The sequence below is a fragment of the Bombina bombina genome, chromosome 1 (assembly GCF_027579735.1).
Source record: "Bombina bombina isolate aBomBom1 chromosome 1, aBomBom1.pri, whole genome shotgun sequence".
NCBI lineage: Eukaryota > Metazoa > Chordata > Amphibia > Anura > Bombinatoridae > Bombina > Bombina bombina.
The window spans coordinates 1371882667-1371899994 of NC_069499.1; the positions used below are offsets into that span (position 1 = coordinate 1371882667).

General features: G+C 37.1%; 1 protein-coding gene across 2 annotated transcripts in view; it reads right to left on the reverse strand.

The window, feature by feature from the left end:
• Nucleotides 1–8351, reverse strand: part of CHTOP (chromatin target of PRMT1) — a 30948-nt gene extending 22597 nt beyond the window's left edge. Inside the window, exons 1-3 of one of the 2 annotated variants that reach the window (XM_053704300.1) lie at nt 8129–8316; nt 5265–5346; nt 4036–4186 (exon numbers count right to left, since the gene is read on the reverse strand). In XM_053704300.1, the coding sequence (XP_053560275.1) occupies nt 4036–4186; nt 5265–5329 (216 nt within the window). In that variant the 5' untranslated portion in view covers nt 5330–5346; nt 8129–8316. Of the gene's footprint in view, nt 1–3983; nt 4187–5264; nt 5347–8128 lie in introns of both variants that reach the window. The other variant, XM_053704309.1, reaches the window with a different exon arrangement.
• Between the last annotated feature and the right edge of the window lie 8977 nt (nt 8352–17328).

Below are 17328 nucleotides of genomic sequence, written 5' to 3' on the forward strand. Positions count from 1 at the left end.
GTGGCTAAGATTTACATTCCTGCTTTTAAAATAAAGATAGCAAGAGAAGAAAAAAAAAATGTAAATTAGAAAGTTGCTTAAAATTTCATGCTCTATCTGAATCATGAAAGAAAAAAATGTGGGTTCCGTGCCCCTTTAAACATTTATGTAGTAACCCTCGTTATAAGCTGGAGAATAAAACTTTACGTCTTTCCAATATTCTCATACATATATTTTGTAAAATACATCTGCATAGCAGTCCAATCACAGTAAATAGAACAGTATATTTTAGGGTTGCACCAATACTAGTATCCATACCGATACTAAGTACTGGTACCAGTACTTGTACAAATGCACACAGATACTTAAACCGATACCTCCAGATCTTACCCATACGCCACCCTTGTGGCTTTTTTTTTTTATATATATATATATATAAACGTCATGTTCCCAAATTCATTTTAAGCTGGAGTGGAGACAACTAAAAATTGCTCACTTCTGTTCTGCCAATAAAAATTGCTGTTATTTGTATTGTATGTCTGAGAGCAGTGCTCCAAAAACTGCTAGTTTACAGCTGGAAGCCTACCTGGGAGAAATCACTGTACCTCAATCAGACAAACCCCCGAAGTACTTTGCAGTAAACAGATTTAATGGCCCAAAAATATATTTCTGCCCCATGCAGTAGTGGGAAAGTGAAAGACTTCAGCTTAGCGTCAAACGTCCTTATTGATAGCAGAAGCAAACTTATAGCTAAACATGCAGAGATGCTTCTGTTCCTTAACCCCTTAATGACCGAGGACGTGCAGGGTACGTCCTCAAAAAAAAGGCAGTTAACGCCTGAGGACGTACCCTGCACGTCCTCGGTGTGGAAAGCAGCTGGAAGCGATCCTGCTCGCTTCCAGCTGCTTTCCGGTTATTGCAGTGATGCCTCGATATGGAGGCATCCTGCAATAACCTTACATGGCCATCCGATGCAGAGAGCCACTCTGTGGCCCTCTCTGCACCGGACATCGATGGCGGGTATCGTTGGTGGGTGGGAGCCGACTTGGGAGGCGGGTGGGCGGCCATCGGTGTGTCCTGTTAGATCAAGGGGGGCGGGATGTTAGGGGGCGCGCGGGCGCACGGGGCGGGAGCGGGTGGGAACCGCTACACTACGGAAAATAGTGTTAAGAATAAAATGAAAAAATGCCCAAATCTTGTTTGTGCAAAAGCACAAAAAGAGATCGCGGAGGGGTGGGGGGTTGGTTTTGTATGGGGGGAAGCTACACTACAGAAAATTTTAATAAAAATGTAAAAAAACCCCATGTTTTCTTCTAAAATGGGTACTGGCAGACAGCTGCCAGTACCCAAGATGGCACAGATTAAGTTAGAGTGGGAGGGTTATAGTGCTGTTTGGGGGGGGGGATCAGTGAGGTTGGGGGCTAAGGGGGGGGATAGTACACAGCAGCATATGTAAATATGCTTTAAAAAACAAACAAAAAAAAACAACAAATATAGCTTTTATTTTAGTACTGGCAGACTTTCTGCCAGTACTTAAGATGGCGGGGACAATTCTGGGGTGGGGGAGGGAAGAGAGCTGTTTGGGAGGGATCAGGGGGTCTGATGTTTCAGGTGGGAGGCTGAGCTCTACACTAAATGTGATATTAACCCTGCAAGCTCCCTAATTAACCCCTTCACTGCTAGCCATAATACATGTGTGATGCGCAGCGGCATTTAGCGGCCTTCTAAATACCAAAAAGCAACGCCAAAGCCATATATGTCTGCTATTTCTGAACAAAGGGGATCCCAGAGAAGCATTTACAACCATTTGTGCCATAACTGCACAAGCTGTTTGTAAATGATTTCAGTGAGAAACCTAAAATTGTGAAAAATTTAACGTTTTTTTTTATTTGATCGCATTTGGCGGTGAAATGGTGGCATGAAATATACCAAAATGGGCCTAGATCAATACTTGGGGTTGTCTACTACACTAAAGCTAAAATCACCCCAAAAAGCTCCCTACATGCTCCCTAATTAACCCCTTCACTGCTGGGCATAATACACGTTTGGTGCGCAGTGGCATTTAGTGGCCTTCTAATTACCAAAAAGCAACACCAAAGCCATATAAGTCTGCTATTTATGAACAAAGGAGATCCCAGAGAAGAATTTACAACCATTTGTGCCATAATTTCACAAGCTGTTTGTAAATAATTTCAGTGAGAAACCTAAAGTTTGTGAAAAAATTTGTGAAAAAATGAACAATTTTTTTTATTTGATCACATTTGGCGCTGAAATGGTGGCATGAAATATACCAAAATGGGCCTAGATCAATACTTTGGGTTGTCTACTAAAAAAAAAAATATATACAGGTCAATGGATATTCAGAGATTCCTGAAAGATATCAGTGTTCTAATGTAACTAGCGCTAACTTTGAAAAATAATGGTTTGGAAATAGCAAAGTGCTATTTGTATTTATGGCCCTATAACTTGCAAAAAAAGCAAAGAACATGTAAACATTGGGTATTTCTAAACTCAGGACAAAATTTAGAAACTATTTAGCATAGGTGTTTTTTGATGGTTGTAGATATGTAACAGATTTTGGGGGTCAAAGTTAGAAAAAGTGTTTATTTTTTTCAATTTTTCCTCATATTTTATAATTTTTTTATAGTAAATTATAAGATATGATGAAAATAATGGTATCTTTAGAAAGTCCATTTAATGGCGAGAAAAACAGTATATAATGTGTGGGTACAGTAAATGAGTAAGAGGAAAATTACAGCTAAACACAAACACCGCAAAAATGTAAAAATAGCCTTGGTCCCAAACGGACAGAAAATGGAAAAGTGCTGTGGTCATTAAGGGGTTAAAAAGAACTTGCCACCAACTTTTGAAAAATGTATTCTAATTGCTAGATTGCCTGTTATACTGCTAGTTCTCATCTTGCACAATTATGCTCAAAACATACTGTACTCTGAGGAACATCCTTCGCTTATATAATTGCAGGAAGAGTGTTCACAGGACAAATTAAGTTAATTCCTATGAACACTCATCCTACAATTATAGGACTAGATTTAGATAACGATTGATATTGCTCTGTTCACATTTCCAACTCCATAGACTAAATTGGACATGTAATGAGAGCATTGTTAAAGCTTACCAGTCAATGTAATCTATTCCATATTGTTGCTTTCCATGATTAAACAGTGCACAGTTAATAAAATGTTTTACTGTATTACACTTTAGTTGTGATTTTACATTTGTTATATATTGTTCATATATTTTTTCGAGTTTTTACAACTGTGACAACAAGCAAATAAGTGTTATTATTTCATGTCTTGTCTTAAAGGGACAGTCAAGTTTAAAAAACAAACAAAAAACTAATGTTTCAAAAAGGGCATGCAATTTTAAACAACTTTCCAATTTACTTTTATCACCAATTTTGTTTTTTTCTCTTGGTATTCTTAGTTGAAAGCTAAACCTAGGAAGGCTCATATGATTTCTAAGCCCTTGAAAGCTGTCTCTTATCACATGCTTTATTTGCTTTTCACAACAGGGGAGAGCTAGTTCATGTAAGCTATATTGATAACATTGCGATCACGCCTGTGGCTAGTGGCAAACACTGCACTAATTGGCTAAAATGAAAATCAATAGATAAATAAAATTTTGTGATCAGGGGGCTGACAGAAGATGCTTAGATACAAGTTTATCACAGAGGCAAAACTTGTATTCCAACGGTTATTTAAAACTGGGGAATGGGTAAAGGGATTATCTATCTTTTAAAAAAAAAACAAAAAAAAAAAACAATTCTTGTGTTGACTGTCCCTTTAAATCAGTAGTCTATTGTGCTTGAGAAACTGTCACATGACAAAAAAAGAAATAAATCTGTAATTGGTATCGGCGAGTATTTGAAAAAAAAAATTATCGGTACTTGTACTGTCTTGGTGCAACCCTAGTATATTTTATGTTTTAATAAAACCTACATGAACTGAAACTTGTCAAGACAACAGTACAGGGCGCTCACTTACAAAATCTCTGAGTACAAGATGTCTGTGTCCCTTGCTAGGCCAACAGCTTTACCTGCTTCAGTTTCAGCGCAGCCTGCACAGAAGGTCTGTTCTCCATTTGCTGAGCCAATCTTCTGTTTCTGGCACTTGCCAAGTGCTGCTGCTGCATCGTGGCTCGGATATTCACCGGCATCGGCTGTTTGTTCTTCAGCATGTTAGTAAAGCTTCAAGGTCGAATAAAACGGGGGTAGTGTTTAATAAATTTTAAAAAAAAGACACTATTTTGTACCTCAAGACCCTGCAGGAGAGCTAGACGCCATGAACTTTTAGGTGTATTGGTGGCATATATGCCAATCTGAAAGCCTCCGCAATTTCCATAAATACACAGCAATAAGGAGAACTAGGAACCAAAGTGCAATAGTTATGCAGACAATACAAAGGAGCACAAACCACCTGCTCTAAAAGTGAACAGAGGTAGTATTGGCACAAGCAGGCAGAATGGTAAAAAAACTAAGTGTGAAAGAATGAAGTCTATTTAGTGAAAGTGAGACAAAGGAACATTTAGCAAAATAATGCAGAAAAGGCAAAGCATCTAAACTATAAGCTCAAATTTATAAATGTGAAGGCAGAAGAGTTTTAATCCCCTTTGTAAGTGAATGTTTATTAGCCCAAAATGTGGTTTCACTGCATTTCATGCAACCTCATGTTATATATTCAGTTTGCAACAGTTTAAAATGGCCTTGTTGAAGAAACAGTTGGAGAAAAACGATTGGTTAGTAAAAGGGATCAGACAAGAAGATGAAAATGTAAAAGGATTACTGACCATACAAATCAAAGTGACAAACAAAAGAGCAAAACATGAATAAAAGATAGATGAGTTTGCAAAGCATTTGTCTCTTACAAGACCCTGTTAAGAGCCTTTGGACAGGAAGAGTGACCTGCATCATGCCTCTTACAGTACTGACCACCTGTGCCAGCCTTGGACACTACAGCAGGCATAACGCAGCACAGGTAACATGCTACCAGGCTGCAGTCTGAACTTTAACCCATGTAAAAAGTGGAAGGAAAGTGGGCGTGAGGCCATCTAGGTTTTGCTTCAATGCAGGAGCACCTCTAAATAATTTAACACACATTACTCTTAAATGGGTACTTTTATCATACAGTACCATAGCTGCCATGACAGTATCAGGCGCCTGCTCACATTAAGGTAGACACTGGGCAAAAGCCAACTTTTGGCAGCTTATATGGGTACATTCTACATGAGGAATGTTACGAGGTGCAGATGCTTTTTGGCTTCCTCACCGCTCATTTAGGGACAGCTTGGTGGTACTTTTTAGTACAACTTTGGATGCCGAGGGTGCTGCCATCTTGATGTCCTGGTAACCTACAAAGAGAACACACTTTTACTTAACTTTATCAAGACGAAAAGATATATAAAAATAAAATGTTATCCCCACATACATAATATTTCAAATATCTTTATTTTCCAAATAAAGCCTTGATCTTTACATTTGTATAGGCTTCCTTTATATTTTATAACAAGGCAGAGAGGAAAAAAAGGTACGCCAGCTATACACATTTTAGGAGCGTGTGCATGTCTATATATAACCAGATGTAAAATCCATAGCTCCCCAGGATTTGCTGTCAAGGGTTAAAGGGTCAGTCTACTCCAAAATGTAGATTGTTTAAACAGATAGATAAATCCCTTTATTACACATTCCCCAGTTATATTAATATACTATTTACCCGATTACCTTATATCTAAGCCTCTTGACAGCCCCCTGATCACATGGCTAGTTATCTACTGAATTGCATTTTAGCCAATTAGTGCAGTGTCTGCCACAACTTCACAGGCATGAGCACAATGATATATATATGGCTCACATGAAATAGCAGTCTCTTGTGAAAAGCTAATAAAAAAAGCATGTGACAAGAGGCTGTCTGTAGTGGCTTAAAAAAAGCTGAAATTTTGAGGTTTAAATGTTCTAAAGTATATTAAAATAACAATGTAGGTTGTGCAAAGCTGGGGAATGGGTAGTAAAGGCTTTATCTATCTTTTTAGAGGACGTGTCTAGTCAAAATTAAACTTTAATGATTCAGATGTTAAAGGGCCAATGTACACGCTAAATGTTTAGATATAAGGCAAAAAGGACAACAAAATATATGATCACATTGGCATACAAAAATAAAACGTTTGAATATTATATTTTTATTGCAAAATATCCCGTTTTATTCAAAGCAATAACAAGCCCTAAAAGGAAGGCAAAGCGATCCTGCCTCTGAGCACGCCGCCAGGCCAATAGGGGATAACACAAAAAGTTTTACGCCCACATTATTTAGTGTGCACGTGACACTTAGGGGTCAAATTATCAAGATGTGGCAGACAGGTGCGCACATACTTGACCCGATCAGCCGCAGCTCGCCACTGGCTGTCGGAATTTAGCATTGCACACAAGCGCTATTTTGAGCTACCATGCAATCCTAACCCCTGCCAGAACACAGCCAATCATGCGCTGACAGGAGCTGTCAATCTCCCTGGTCAGAAGAGACCAGGGAGATTGATATTCACCACATAAGAGGTGGCAAAAGGTTAGGGAAGCAACGGTCTGACCGCTGCTTGTTAAATATGGACTGCAGGTTCTCTTGTGAGAACCTGCAGTCGTAGGGGGGCAAAGCCTTTGATAAATCGACCCCTTAATGTAAGTGAACTAATCACTGATATATATAGATATAGATATATATATATATATATATAGATATATATATATATATATATATATATATATATATATATATAGATATATATATAGATATATATATAGATATATATATATATATCTGCTAAAATATAACCTCTAATTGTTAAAGCTAACAGCCATGCACAGCCCATTATCTAAACTCACACTGCGACATAATGTATGCAAAGTTGTAGCTCCTACCTGCACATGATTGCACGCGAGCGCAAAAAACAACAGACACTTGTGTGCAGTGCTGAATTCAGGCCGCCAGAGGCGCTTATGTGCGCCCCTGTCCGCCGCAGCTTGATAAATCAACCCCTTATAAAAGGGTAGCCCTCTAAAAAAATAAAAATGGATGTATAATGTCTCTTTAAGCAGCTTTCTAATGTACTCCTTTTATTTATTTTATTCATTATATTGATATCTTTATTTGAAAGAGCAGGAACATAAGCATGGGTGACAAACCATTTTTGGTTCAGCACCTGGGTAGCCCTTTCCAATTGGTGTCTAAATGTAGCCACCAATCAGCAAGCACTACACAGGTGCTGAACAAAAAATGGGCAGGCTGTTAAGTTACATTCAAGTAAAGATACCAAGAAAAATTGATAATGGGAATAAACTAGAAAGTTACTTAAAATTGCATGTTCCATCTGAATCATGAAAGTTTAATTTTGACTAGACCTTCCTTTTAAACAATAAGAAAATTGGTGTTGACTGACCCTTTAAAGAAGGTACAGGAAACCTAATTTTTTTTTCTTAAAATGGTTCAAAATGGTATCTTTTTTGCTCTATAAGGTATCCTTTGTTGAAAGGCATATATAGGTAGGCTCAGCACCTGCGTACCAGTTGCTGATTTTTGACTGCACATTTATATGTGCAGCCACCAATTAGCAAACAGTACCCAAGTACTGAGCTTACCTAGCTATGCTTTACAACAAAGGATACATAAATAATGGAGCATATTAGACAAATAGGAACGTTTAAAACTATATGCTTTAACTGAATCATGACAAAAAAGAAAGTTAGATTTCCTGTTCCCGTAAACATCAGATTTTTTTTTTACATCTTGCCCATAACTTTTCTGACTCCACATGCCCCAATATAAAAAAAAAATCTTAAATACATCCTCAGTATATCTAACTTTAATACACTTTTAACTCGTTTCAAGAATATAAACCATTTTTAAAAGTAGTTATAATACAGCCTTCGTTTTTCTATCCCAGAAGCAGTAGATCCAAGCCCATCCGCTTTACCCTTACGTAAAATATGGCCGCCAGCAACATCTGACCCTTCCTATACGCACCCCCAATCTTCTTGAGCACACAACTGACATTTTAAGAAGCCCTCTATAAACAAACTATACGAAATATAGCTCTACCTTTAACCACACAACCCTCTACTCGGATAAACATTCAGCGAAGAACTCACCCTGCGTCACTGACGCCAGAGCTTCTAACGGAGTTCTTCGTCAGGTGTCTTGGTTCCCTTTACGAAAGTGTTTTTTTGTTTTATATTAAGACAGGTTCAAGTTAGCCCTACTACTAAGTCTCCACAACACACTCTAGCTACAAAATGGAGACTCTAAAAACCCGACAAGCGCCAAAATGGAGGCGGATTTAAGCCGCTGTACGTAACCACGTAAATTACGGATAGCGTCATCGTTAACCGACGCTTTGCCAATTATGCGTTTCAAGCCTCGACTTGAGTTTAGAAAAAGACACACCCGAGAGTTATTTTATGTAAGAAAATAATGATCAATAGCATCAATTATTGAATGTCGCCTTTTTGATAGAGGAAAAATTGGTGAGTTTTTTTTTAAAGGAGCATAGCAAGCACATTTGTCAGTATCTTAATTACGTTTCCAAAAAGTAGTACGAGTTAGTGATGTAATTAACACAACACAATTGCCCAGCTCCCGGAGAGAAAGAGATAACATAAACTTATGACTTAATATTTCACTATTACGACATGTCACATTAGTGCTTCACTTTTTAATTACGCAATAAACTTTTTTTTTAAGTTTGCATTAAACAGTTATTTAAAAAAAAAAAAAAAAAAAGATTACTGCTTCTGTGTCGGTTTTTGTGTGACGTCAAGCCCGCGTATAGTAGTAGGTGCCCGCTAATCAGCTTCGCTGAAGCCTAATACGTTGGGTCTGGACTCTGGAATCCAGAGTCTGGATGTATATAGAAAAGCTGTGAAAATGGTTGCAACTGGCGACAGAAAGCCTATTATGTACATTCCAGTCTTTATGGGTCACGCATTACTTTGAGTGCTGAATTGTCAACATTTTACTGTTTTATTTTTCATTTCCGCATATTTCAATATGAATTCCCCCTACTGGTCGTATTGGTTGCACATTTCTAAAATGAATTATGATTCATCTTTCATGAATAACCATCCAGAAGTTGTATTGTAACAGTATAACAAACTACATTTCCAATAGCAGGGCCCTTGTATCATGTGACAGACATCAGCAGACTCATACCTGTACACTTCACGTACGATAAGAATAGGATACAAAGATACCAGTAGTGGGGCTGGAAAGCTAACAGTTTAAAGGGGTGTTTAATGGATGCAATTTGGTTGTAGGGTGCCTAAATAACCACAACCTGGCACTTTTTTTTTTAAATAAAAACTTATATAATATAATTCTGAGAATTTTTTTTGGGGGAAGGAGTATCCCAGTAATCCTCTTTGATAAGAATGGGGCATGCATATTGTAATGACTCAACAGATAAAAGGGCTGGTCTCCAAATTTTACTGCTTTTAAGAACTATTTTACATGGACATTAAAGTAAATATTATTATGCTTCTAATAGAGCATGCAATTTTAAACACATTTCCAATTAATTTCTATTGTCAGCTTTGCTTTGTTCTCTTTGTAGCCTTTTTTGAAGAGTAGACTCGGGAGCAGCAATGCACTACTGGGATCTTGATGAACAAATCGGGTGAGCCAATGACAAGAGGCATATATTTGTAGCCACCAATCACCAGATAGCTCTTAGCAGTGCATTGCTACTCCTGAGACTACCTAAATATGCTTTATGAACAAAGGATGTGAAGAGAACAAATTGAATTTGCTGATAGCAGTACATTTGGAAATTGTTTATATGATCTAATTTGCTTTGTTCTCTAGATATCATTTGTTATAAAGCATACCTAGGTAGGGTCAAGAGTAGCAATGCACTACTGGAAGCTAGCTGCTGATTGGTGGCTGCACATATATACTTAATTTCATTAGCTAACCCGTTGTGTTCAGATAACTCCCAGTAGTGCATTGCTTACTGTGCAACAAAGTATACCAAGAGAATGAAGCAACTCTGAAAACAGAAGTAAATCCGGTAGTTGTTTAAAATTGTATGCTCTAACTGAATCATAAAAGAAAAAAAATGGAGTTGATATCCTGAGCTTTGTATGTTTATTTATAACATTTTTGTTGTGAAGAATGGGCATGTTATTTCTGCAGACACAAATTCACAGTTTTGACATCTACAAAACCAAGAATATGTGATAATATCTTTGAGATAGAAAAATGCCCCAAATATTCTTATAGAAACCTCTGGGAAAGCATGACATTGTTAAAGGATTAATGGAATTAATTTAGAAAACAAATTAAGGACCAGTAAATACAGTAATAATCAACAAATGCATGATAAAAAGACAATGCAATGCCACCTAGTCTGAACCTCAAATGAGAAGTAGATTTTTTTTTTCTGTCAAATTTCAGTTATATCTATTTTCAATTCCCCTCTATCATGGGATAGCCATCAGCCAATCACAAATACATATACATACAATCTGGGAATTATTGCACATGCTTAGTAGGAGCTGGTGACTCAAAAAATGTAAATATCAAAAGACTACAAATTTTGGTAATGGAATTAAATTGGAAATTTCCTTAAAATCAAATGCTCTATCTGAATCATGAAAGAATTGAGTATCCCTTTAAAGTGAATGCCAATTTTGATGCTAAAGTGCCCGGTTTTTAAAAATTCGATTAAAAACAGGGGCACTTTAATTCATAAAAATTTATATTTCACTCCTGTTGAGAAAAAAAACTTACCTTTTAATCTTCACAGCAGCTCCCGCTTCCTCCGGTCGTTGCAAGCCATTTCTGACGTCAGAAATGATGGATAGGTCATCCTCCAATCACGGCTCCCCCCCCCCCCCCCCCCAGGGGAATCAGTGTCTGATTAAACGCTGTGATTGGAGGAAGCCGGATTCCTCATTTTAGACCCAGGAAGAGGCTTTGCGACAGGCGGAGGAAGCTGGAGCTGCTGTCAAGATTAAAAGGTAAGTTTGTTTTTCTCTCTCAACAGGAGTGAAATGTAAATTTTGATGAATTAAAGTGCCCCTGTTTTTAATCAAATTTTTAAAAACCGTGCACTTTAGCATCAAAATTGACCTTCACTTTAAACATTACAACCAAGAATATACAGCTTCATGCTGCATAAACAAATTCTTATTTGAGGGTGGATAACCTTTAAATTATAATGTATTTTAAATAGAAAACAATCTATAGATAGATTTTTCCTAAAAAAAAACACCATTTTATTTTAAATAAAAAAATTTTTGGGATTAAAACAATAAATACAAAATAGATTATCTATCCTGCAGCCAAACTAACCCCCCCCATGTATTACTGACCCTAGGCCCTAAGTCACCCACTTTATACATTCCTTGCTGGAATACATGCGCTGTTAGTTTCACTGATGATATTGATGAATTTGGTGAAACTCACTGCATATATCAAACACGCATGCAATAAATGCTTCACATATGAATAATTAAGAGCACAATAAATGATCCGAGTAAGAATTACCTTGCATAGCTCCACTGTTAGAGGGGCACTGCATGTAGTATGATTTTTTTTTGATGGATAGCCACTCTCCAGGCTCACTCAGATTCCAAATTCACCATATTGACCCCTTCACTCAATAGTATGTAGATCTATGTCATGCAGTCCAAATCCCTTTGTATTACGTAGATCTATGTCTGATCTGTGTTTCAGCCCTTGTAGTCTCAGTTGTTGTGTGACAACCGAGACTTGCTGTTTCTGGGCTGCTCCTTTACCATATGAGGCCAGTTTACACCAACGCTGCAGTGACAGTGTAATGATCATCCACTGGTGTCAGTGGGAGAAGTGGAAAGGAAGGCAGGAGGCGGGTGGACAGCCCAGCACAGGAGGGGGGAGGTAGGGGCAGGTCCCTACACCACAGTGAAAATGGTTGGTAGGGGGTGGTATGGGGCCCTACACTACAGCAAACATATCAGCGGGGGAATGGACCCTTCACTGCAGCAAAAAAGATTGATTAAAAGGGGTGCTGATGGTGTTCCCTACATTACAAAAAAAAAATAATGAGAAAAAAAAAATACAAATGCAGAGAGCTGTTTTATGGGAATCGGGGAGGAAGGAGGGTGAGGAAGAAACCCTACACTACAAAAAATTAAATAACTATTTTACCCCTTCATGCTTGGAGCAAATGTTTAACAATGGAATAAAGTTTCAATGTAAACATTTGCTTGAATAAGGAGATCACGCGATCACCAATGCGATCAAGTGTTTTCAAGGCCGGTATCAGATCATGGAGGACTGTCTACACTTAACCCTTAACAGTTAACTATTTAGCCCCTTCACTGCTGGAAGTTTTAGAAGTGTGGTGTACAGTAATCAGTAGTGTGAAACAATACGTAATATCTCGATACCATACGAAGTATAACACCCAACAATAACTAAGGTGCTATTTTAATTAGAATTGCATCACTATTGTTTTAAAAGGGATCCCATGACTCCCCTGGCTAGCTCCCTGACATGTTTCGCGGTTTGAATGCTTTTTTCAAGATATTACGATACGTTTGACACTACTGATTACTGTTTACCTTGCCACAGGCACTATGTGTAAACGGCTCGCCTCTTAATCCAATACTAACTGAATCACATAGCGTATAAGTGCGGGGCAATTATACCTGCATCCTCCTTTAGATTGCATAAACCTCCCTATAATGTGATTCACACAAACAATATATTTAAGAAATATTTTCCGGTTGTTTATAATCTTTTTCTATCATGAATATTAAGTAACACTATGTTCCATCTTAGTTAAATTGTTGCTATCGAGATACAATCGGATACAGTTTGAAGCCAATGATTAAACCTATAATTTCATACACCGCTACCGCTATCTTCAAACGCAGCAGCTAATAACAATTAGACCGCAATAATACTTTTAAAGGTATACTGCTGAATATCCAGTTACACAGCAGGATTATTCATCTATGTTGTAGAATACTCTGACATTTTACATTGGAAGCAACATCTCCTCTTTTGTAATTACTAATAACTAAAAAATATAGTCAATTGCAACTTTTAATGCAGTAGTCGATATTTGATCTCATAATATATATTATTTATTTGGATTAACTGCATTAATATCTTTTATTTTATATTGCTATATATCCAGCCACTAAGCAGGATCACCCTATCAGCTTTAGGTTTACTTTTGAAATAATGGCAGTCACGTTTACTGAATTTATAAATCAACCGGAGAGATTGAATTTGGAGGTTTTATAGGGACAGTCAACACCAGAATTTTTGTTGTTTAAAAAGAAAGATAATCCCTTTATTACCCATTCCCCAGTTTTGCATAACCAACACAGTTATAATAATACACGTTTTACCTCTGTAATTATCTTGTATCTAAGCTTCTGCTGACTGCCCCCTTATTTCAGTTCTTTTGACAGACATGCAGTTTAGCCAATCAGTGCTCACTCCTAGGTCACTTTACGTGCATGAGCTCAATGTTATCTATATGAAACGTGAACTAATGCCCTCTAGTGGTCAAAATGTATTCAGATTAGAGGCAGTCTTCAAGGTCTAAGAAATTAGCATATGAACCTCCTAGTTTTAGCTTTCAACTAAGAATACCAAGAGAACAAAGCAAAATTGGTGATAAAAGTAAATTGTGAAGTTGTTTAAAATTGCATGTCCTATTTAAAACATGAAATTTTTTTTTGAAAGTCAATCCTAGCGTTTTACAAACGCTAGGATTGACTATTGAAACAAATAAAGGCGACTTTCATTCATGAAGTATAAAATACTTCATGTAGAAAACTCCTTTATTTGTTTCAATTGATTGCCGTTCTCAGTGGAGGCTCCTCCATTTGTGCACTGTCGCACGTGAACCCCCAGGGGCAAGGAGGAAAAAAAAATTGAGCAAGCAAAAAAAAAAGAGAAAAAAAAATTGTTAAAAAATTTGTTGAATAAAATATATTTTTATGACAAATTTATATTTTATTATATTATCCCCAAGAAAATTATTAATATACACTGTGTGACTGCTGCCTGTGTACTTAACTGTACATAAAAACAAGGCAACAGCTAGGCATAGGAGGCAGGAGCTAGGACCGGGTGGACGACGACAGTGAGATGCTAGACTCAGAGCACACAGTATTTTGCTCTGCTGAGAGACAGCTGACGTCACAGACCACACCACGCTTCATAGCCACTCATCTCCTCAGGCTCTCCGACATCAGATCAGGCCAGGGCTGCTGTGCACTGTCTCCACCCCCACCCGATCGCATGTGCGGTAAGAGAGCCCTATGCCTGCACAGTGATCTCTATGCATTCACTGTGCAGGCGTAGCTCCTCCCCAGTCTCCATGCCTATAGAGGCTTAATTGCACAGGCTGAACTGTGCAACTTGGTTTCAGCCTGTGCTCTGTCTCCTCCCCCAGCCTCTGTGATACGCTGCACGGGATGGCCCCCACTAGGCTGCTCCCGGCTCAACGGTGCGAAAATCTCATTGTGGAGATAGCCGTTGAGCTGAGAGGAGCCTTTACAGAGAGCTCTGTGTGTGTTCAACTGTTGGAGTCACTATTTGTTTAAAAATAAACCTCACATTTTCTCAATATATTGCTGCTGCAGACTGCAGTCAGTGCAACTTAGCAATCTGTAGTTTAGTTAGTTGTTTAGTATATACTGCAGATCAGTGAGAGATAGGGCGGGGAGGAAGAGCTGACTTGTCTTGTGGGCAGATAATTTTTTTTGCTGCAGGCCTTCAGCTTTATATTAGTTGAACTTGACAGTCACTTGACAGTAGTGTTGAGCAAGAACTTAGTAGTCAGACAGTCTAGAACAGTCAGTAGACTAGACAGTGTGTAAAAGAAAAAAAACTTCATTTTTATTTTTCTACTTTAAATTAACAACAGATACAGTCGGAGTGAGATAGATTAGGAGTACTTAGGTAGGACTACTGGACTTATAGGGAGTTCTTTTAAAACAATTTGCTTTAAGTAGTGGAGTAATTTGGGAATAATAAAAAAATATATATATTTTTTAAAACAATTAGCTTTATTCATTTCTGATTTTTTCTGACTGAGAGAGGCTGCCTGAACAGCAGGCCTGGGCCAGCAGTCCGTTGACGGCTGTCACGGCTGCTTACTATTTAAAAATGTAAGTATTTTAGCAGATTAATTAATTTGCAGATTACAATTAGAAGTTTTGCAAAAAAAGTTTTTAAAAAAAAAAAAAAAAAAAGCAGATAACTGCTGTGCTGCTGCTGATACTAATTGACCTTGACCGTTGACGGCTGTCACAGCTGCTTAATATTAAAAAATTTAAGTATTTTAGCAGATTAATTTATTAGCAGATTGCAATTAGAAGTTTTTTTAAAAAAAGGTAATTTTTATTTTGTTTAAAAAGCAGTTAACTGCTGTGCTGCTGCTGATACTAAAATTAGGCAGTAAACCTGCATATTTACCATTTTATATTTTATCTCTAGTGAGCTATATTATTATAATTATTATAAGATATTACCTATTAGTTCTAGTTGATATTTTCTAATAGCTGCAATATATTTTATAACAACCGGCACTGCTACTTGCCTACTAGTTCAGTTGTATATTTTCTAACAGCTGCAGAGCTACTTACCTACAAGTTATATTTTAGATAACAACTGCAAAACTACTTACCTATTAGTTCTAGTTGTATATTTTATAACAGCTGCAGCCTGCAGAGCTACTTACCTACAAGCTATATATTAGATAACAACCGCACAACTACTTACCTATTAGTTCTAGTTGTATATTTTATAACAGCTGCAGAGCTACTTACATACAAGTTATATATTAGATAACCGCAAAACTACTTAATTATTACTTTTAGTTGTATATTTTATAACAGCTGCAGAGCTACTTACATACAAGTTATATATTAGATAACAACCGCAAAACTACTTACCTATTAGTTCTAGTTGTATATTTTCTAACAGCTGCAGAGCTACTTACCTACAAGTTATATATTAGATAACAACCGCAAAACTACTTACCTATTACTTCTAGTTGTATATTTTATAACAGCTGCAGAGCTACCTACCTACAAGTTATATATTAGATAACAACCGCACAACTACTTACCTATTAGTTCTAGTTGTATATTTTATAACAGCTGCAGAGCTACTTACATACAAGTTATATATTAGATAACCGTCAAACTACTTAATTATTACTTCTAGTTGTATATTTTATAACAGCTGCAGAGCTACTTACCTACAAGTTATATATTAGATAACAACCGCACAACTACTTACCTATTAGTTATAGTTGTATATTTTATAACAGCTGCAGAGCTACTTATCTACAAGTTATATATTTTATAAAAGCAAAGGACTGTTCTTTGTGTGTAAACTAACAGTTAAGATGGCACTTAGTAAAATTAGTGTGTCTGAGCTAAAGCAATTACATTTTTCAACGTTGCCCATTGAAAGAAAAATTGAAATTAAAATGCTCAGGCCAATACCTAGGCTTAACCTTACCCAGGTGACAAAATGTAAAACTAGAGATTACAAAAGAGAATTCAGACCCGAGGTATATGATAAATATCCATGGATTTGTGGCTGTGAATTATCTAACAGGCTCTTTTGTTTTTATTGTCTCCTGTTTGCAAAACAAAGTGGGGATTCAAGCTGGGTGAGTTATGGTGTCGCCGATTTATCACATTTAAGTCAAAAAACAAATAAACATAATTGCTCCCAATCACATTTAATCTCCACATTAGAGTTTAATTTGCTAGGAAGGGTTGATATTCGGCAACAACTTGACAGTGCATATCGTTTGAATTTTAAAAAACATAATGAGCAAGTAACGAAAAATCGTTATGTTCTTTCAAAAATAATTAATTGTATTTTATTTTGCGGCGCATTTGAGCTTGCACTTTGAGGACATGACGAACGCGATGATTCATTAAATCCAGGCATTTTCAGAGGTCTTATAAACTTCTCAGCAGAACTTGATGCATCTCTAAAAGAACATCTCGCTAGTGCCACTGTTTTTAAAGGAACGTCAAAAGAAATTCCAAATGATTTATTAGACTGTATGCTTACTGTTTGCCAGAACTAAATAAAGAAGGAAATCTCAAATGCAAGTTTTGTAGCAGTGATAGCAGATGAAACTACTGATGTTTCATCTGCCTTCCAATTGGTTGTTGTTTTTAGATACATTATAGGTAACAGACAACCGGTTGAGAGATTCTGGGAATTCACTAATCCAGCTGGACATGATGCAGAATCTATAGCTACGTGTATTCAAGCTACTTTGGAAAAAGTTCTAGACAACCCAGAGAAACTGATA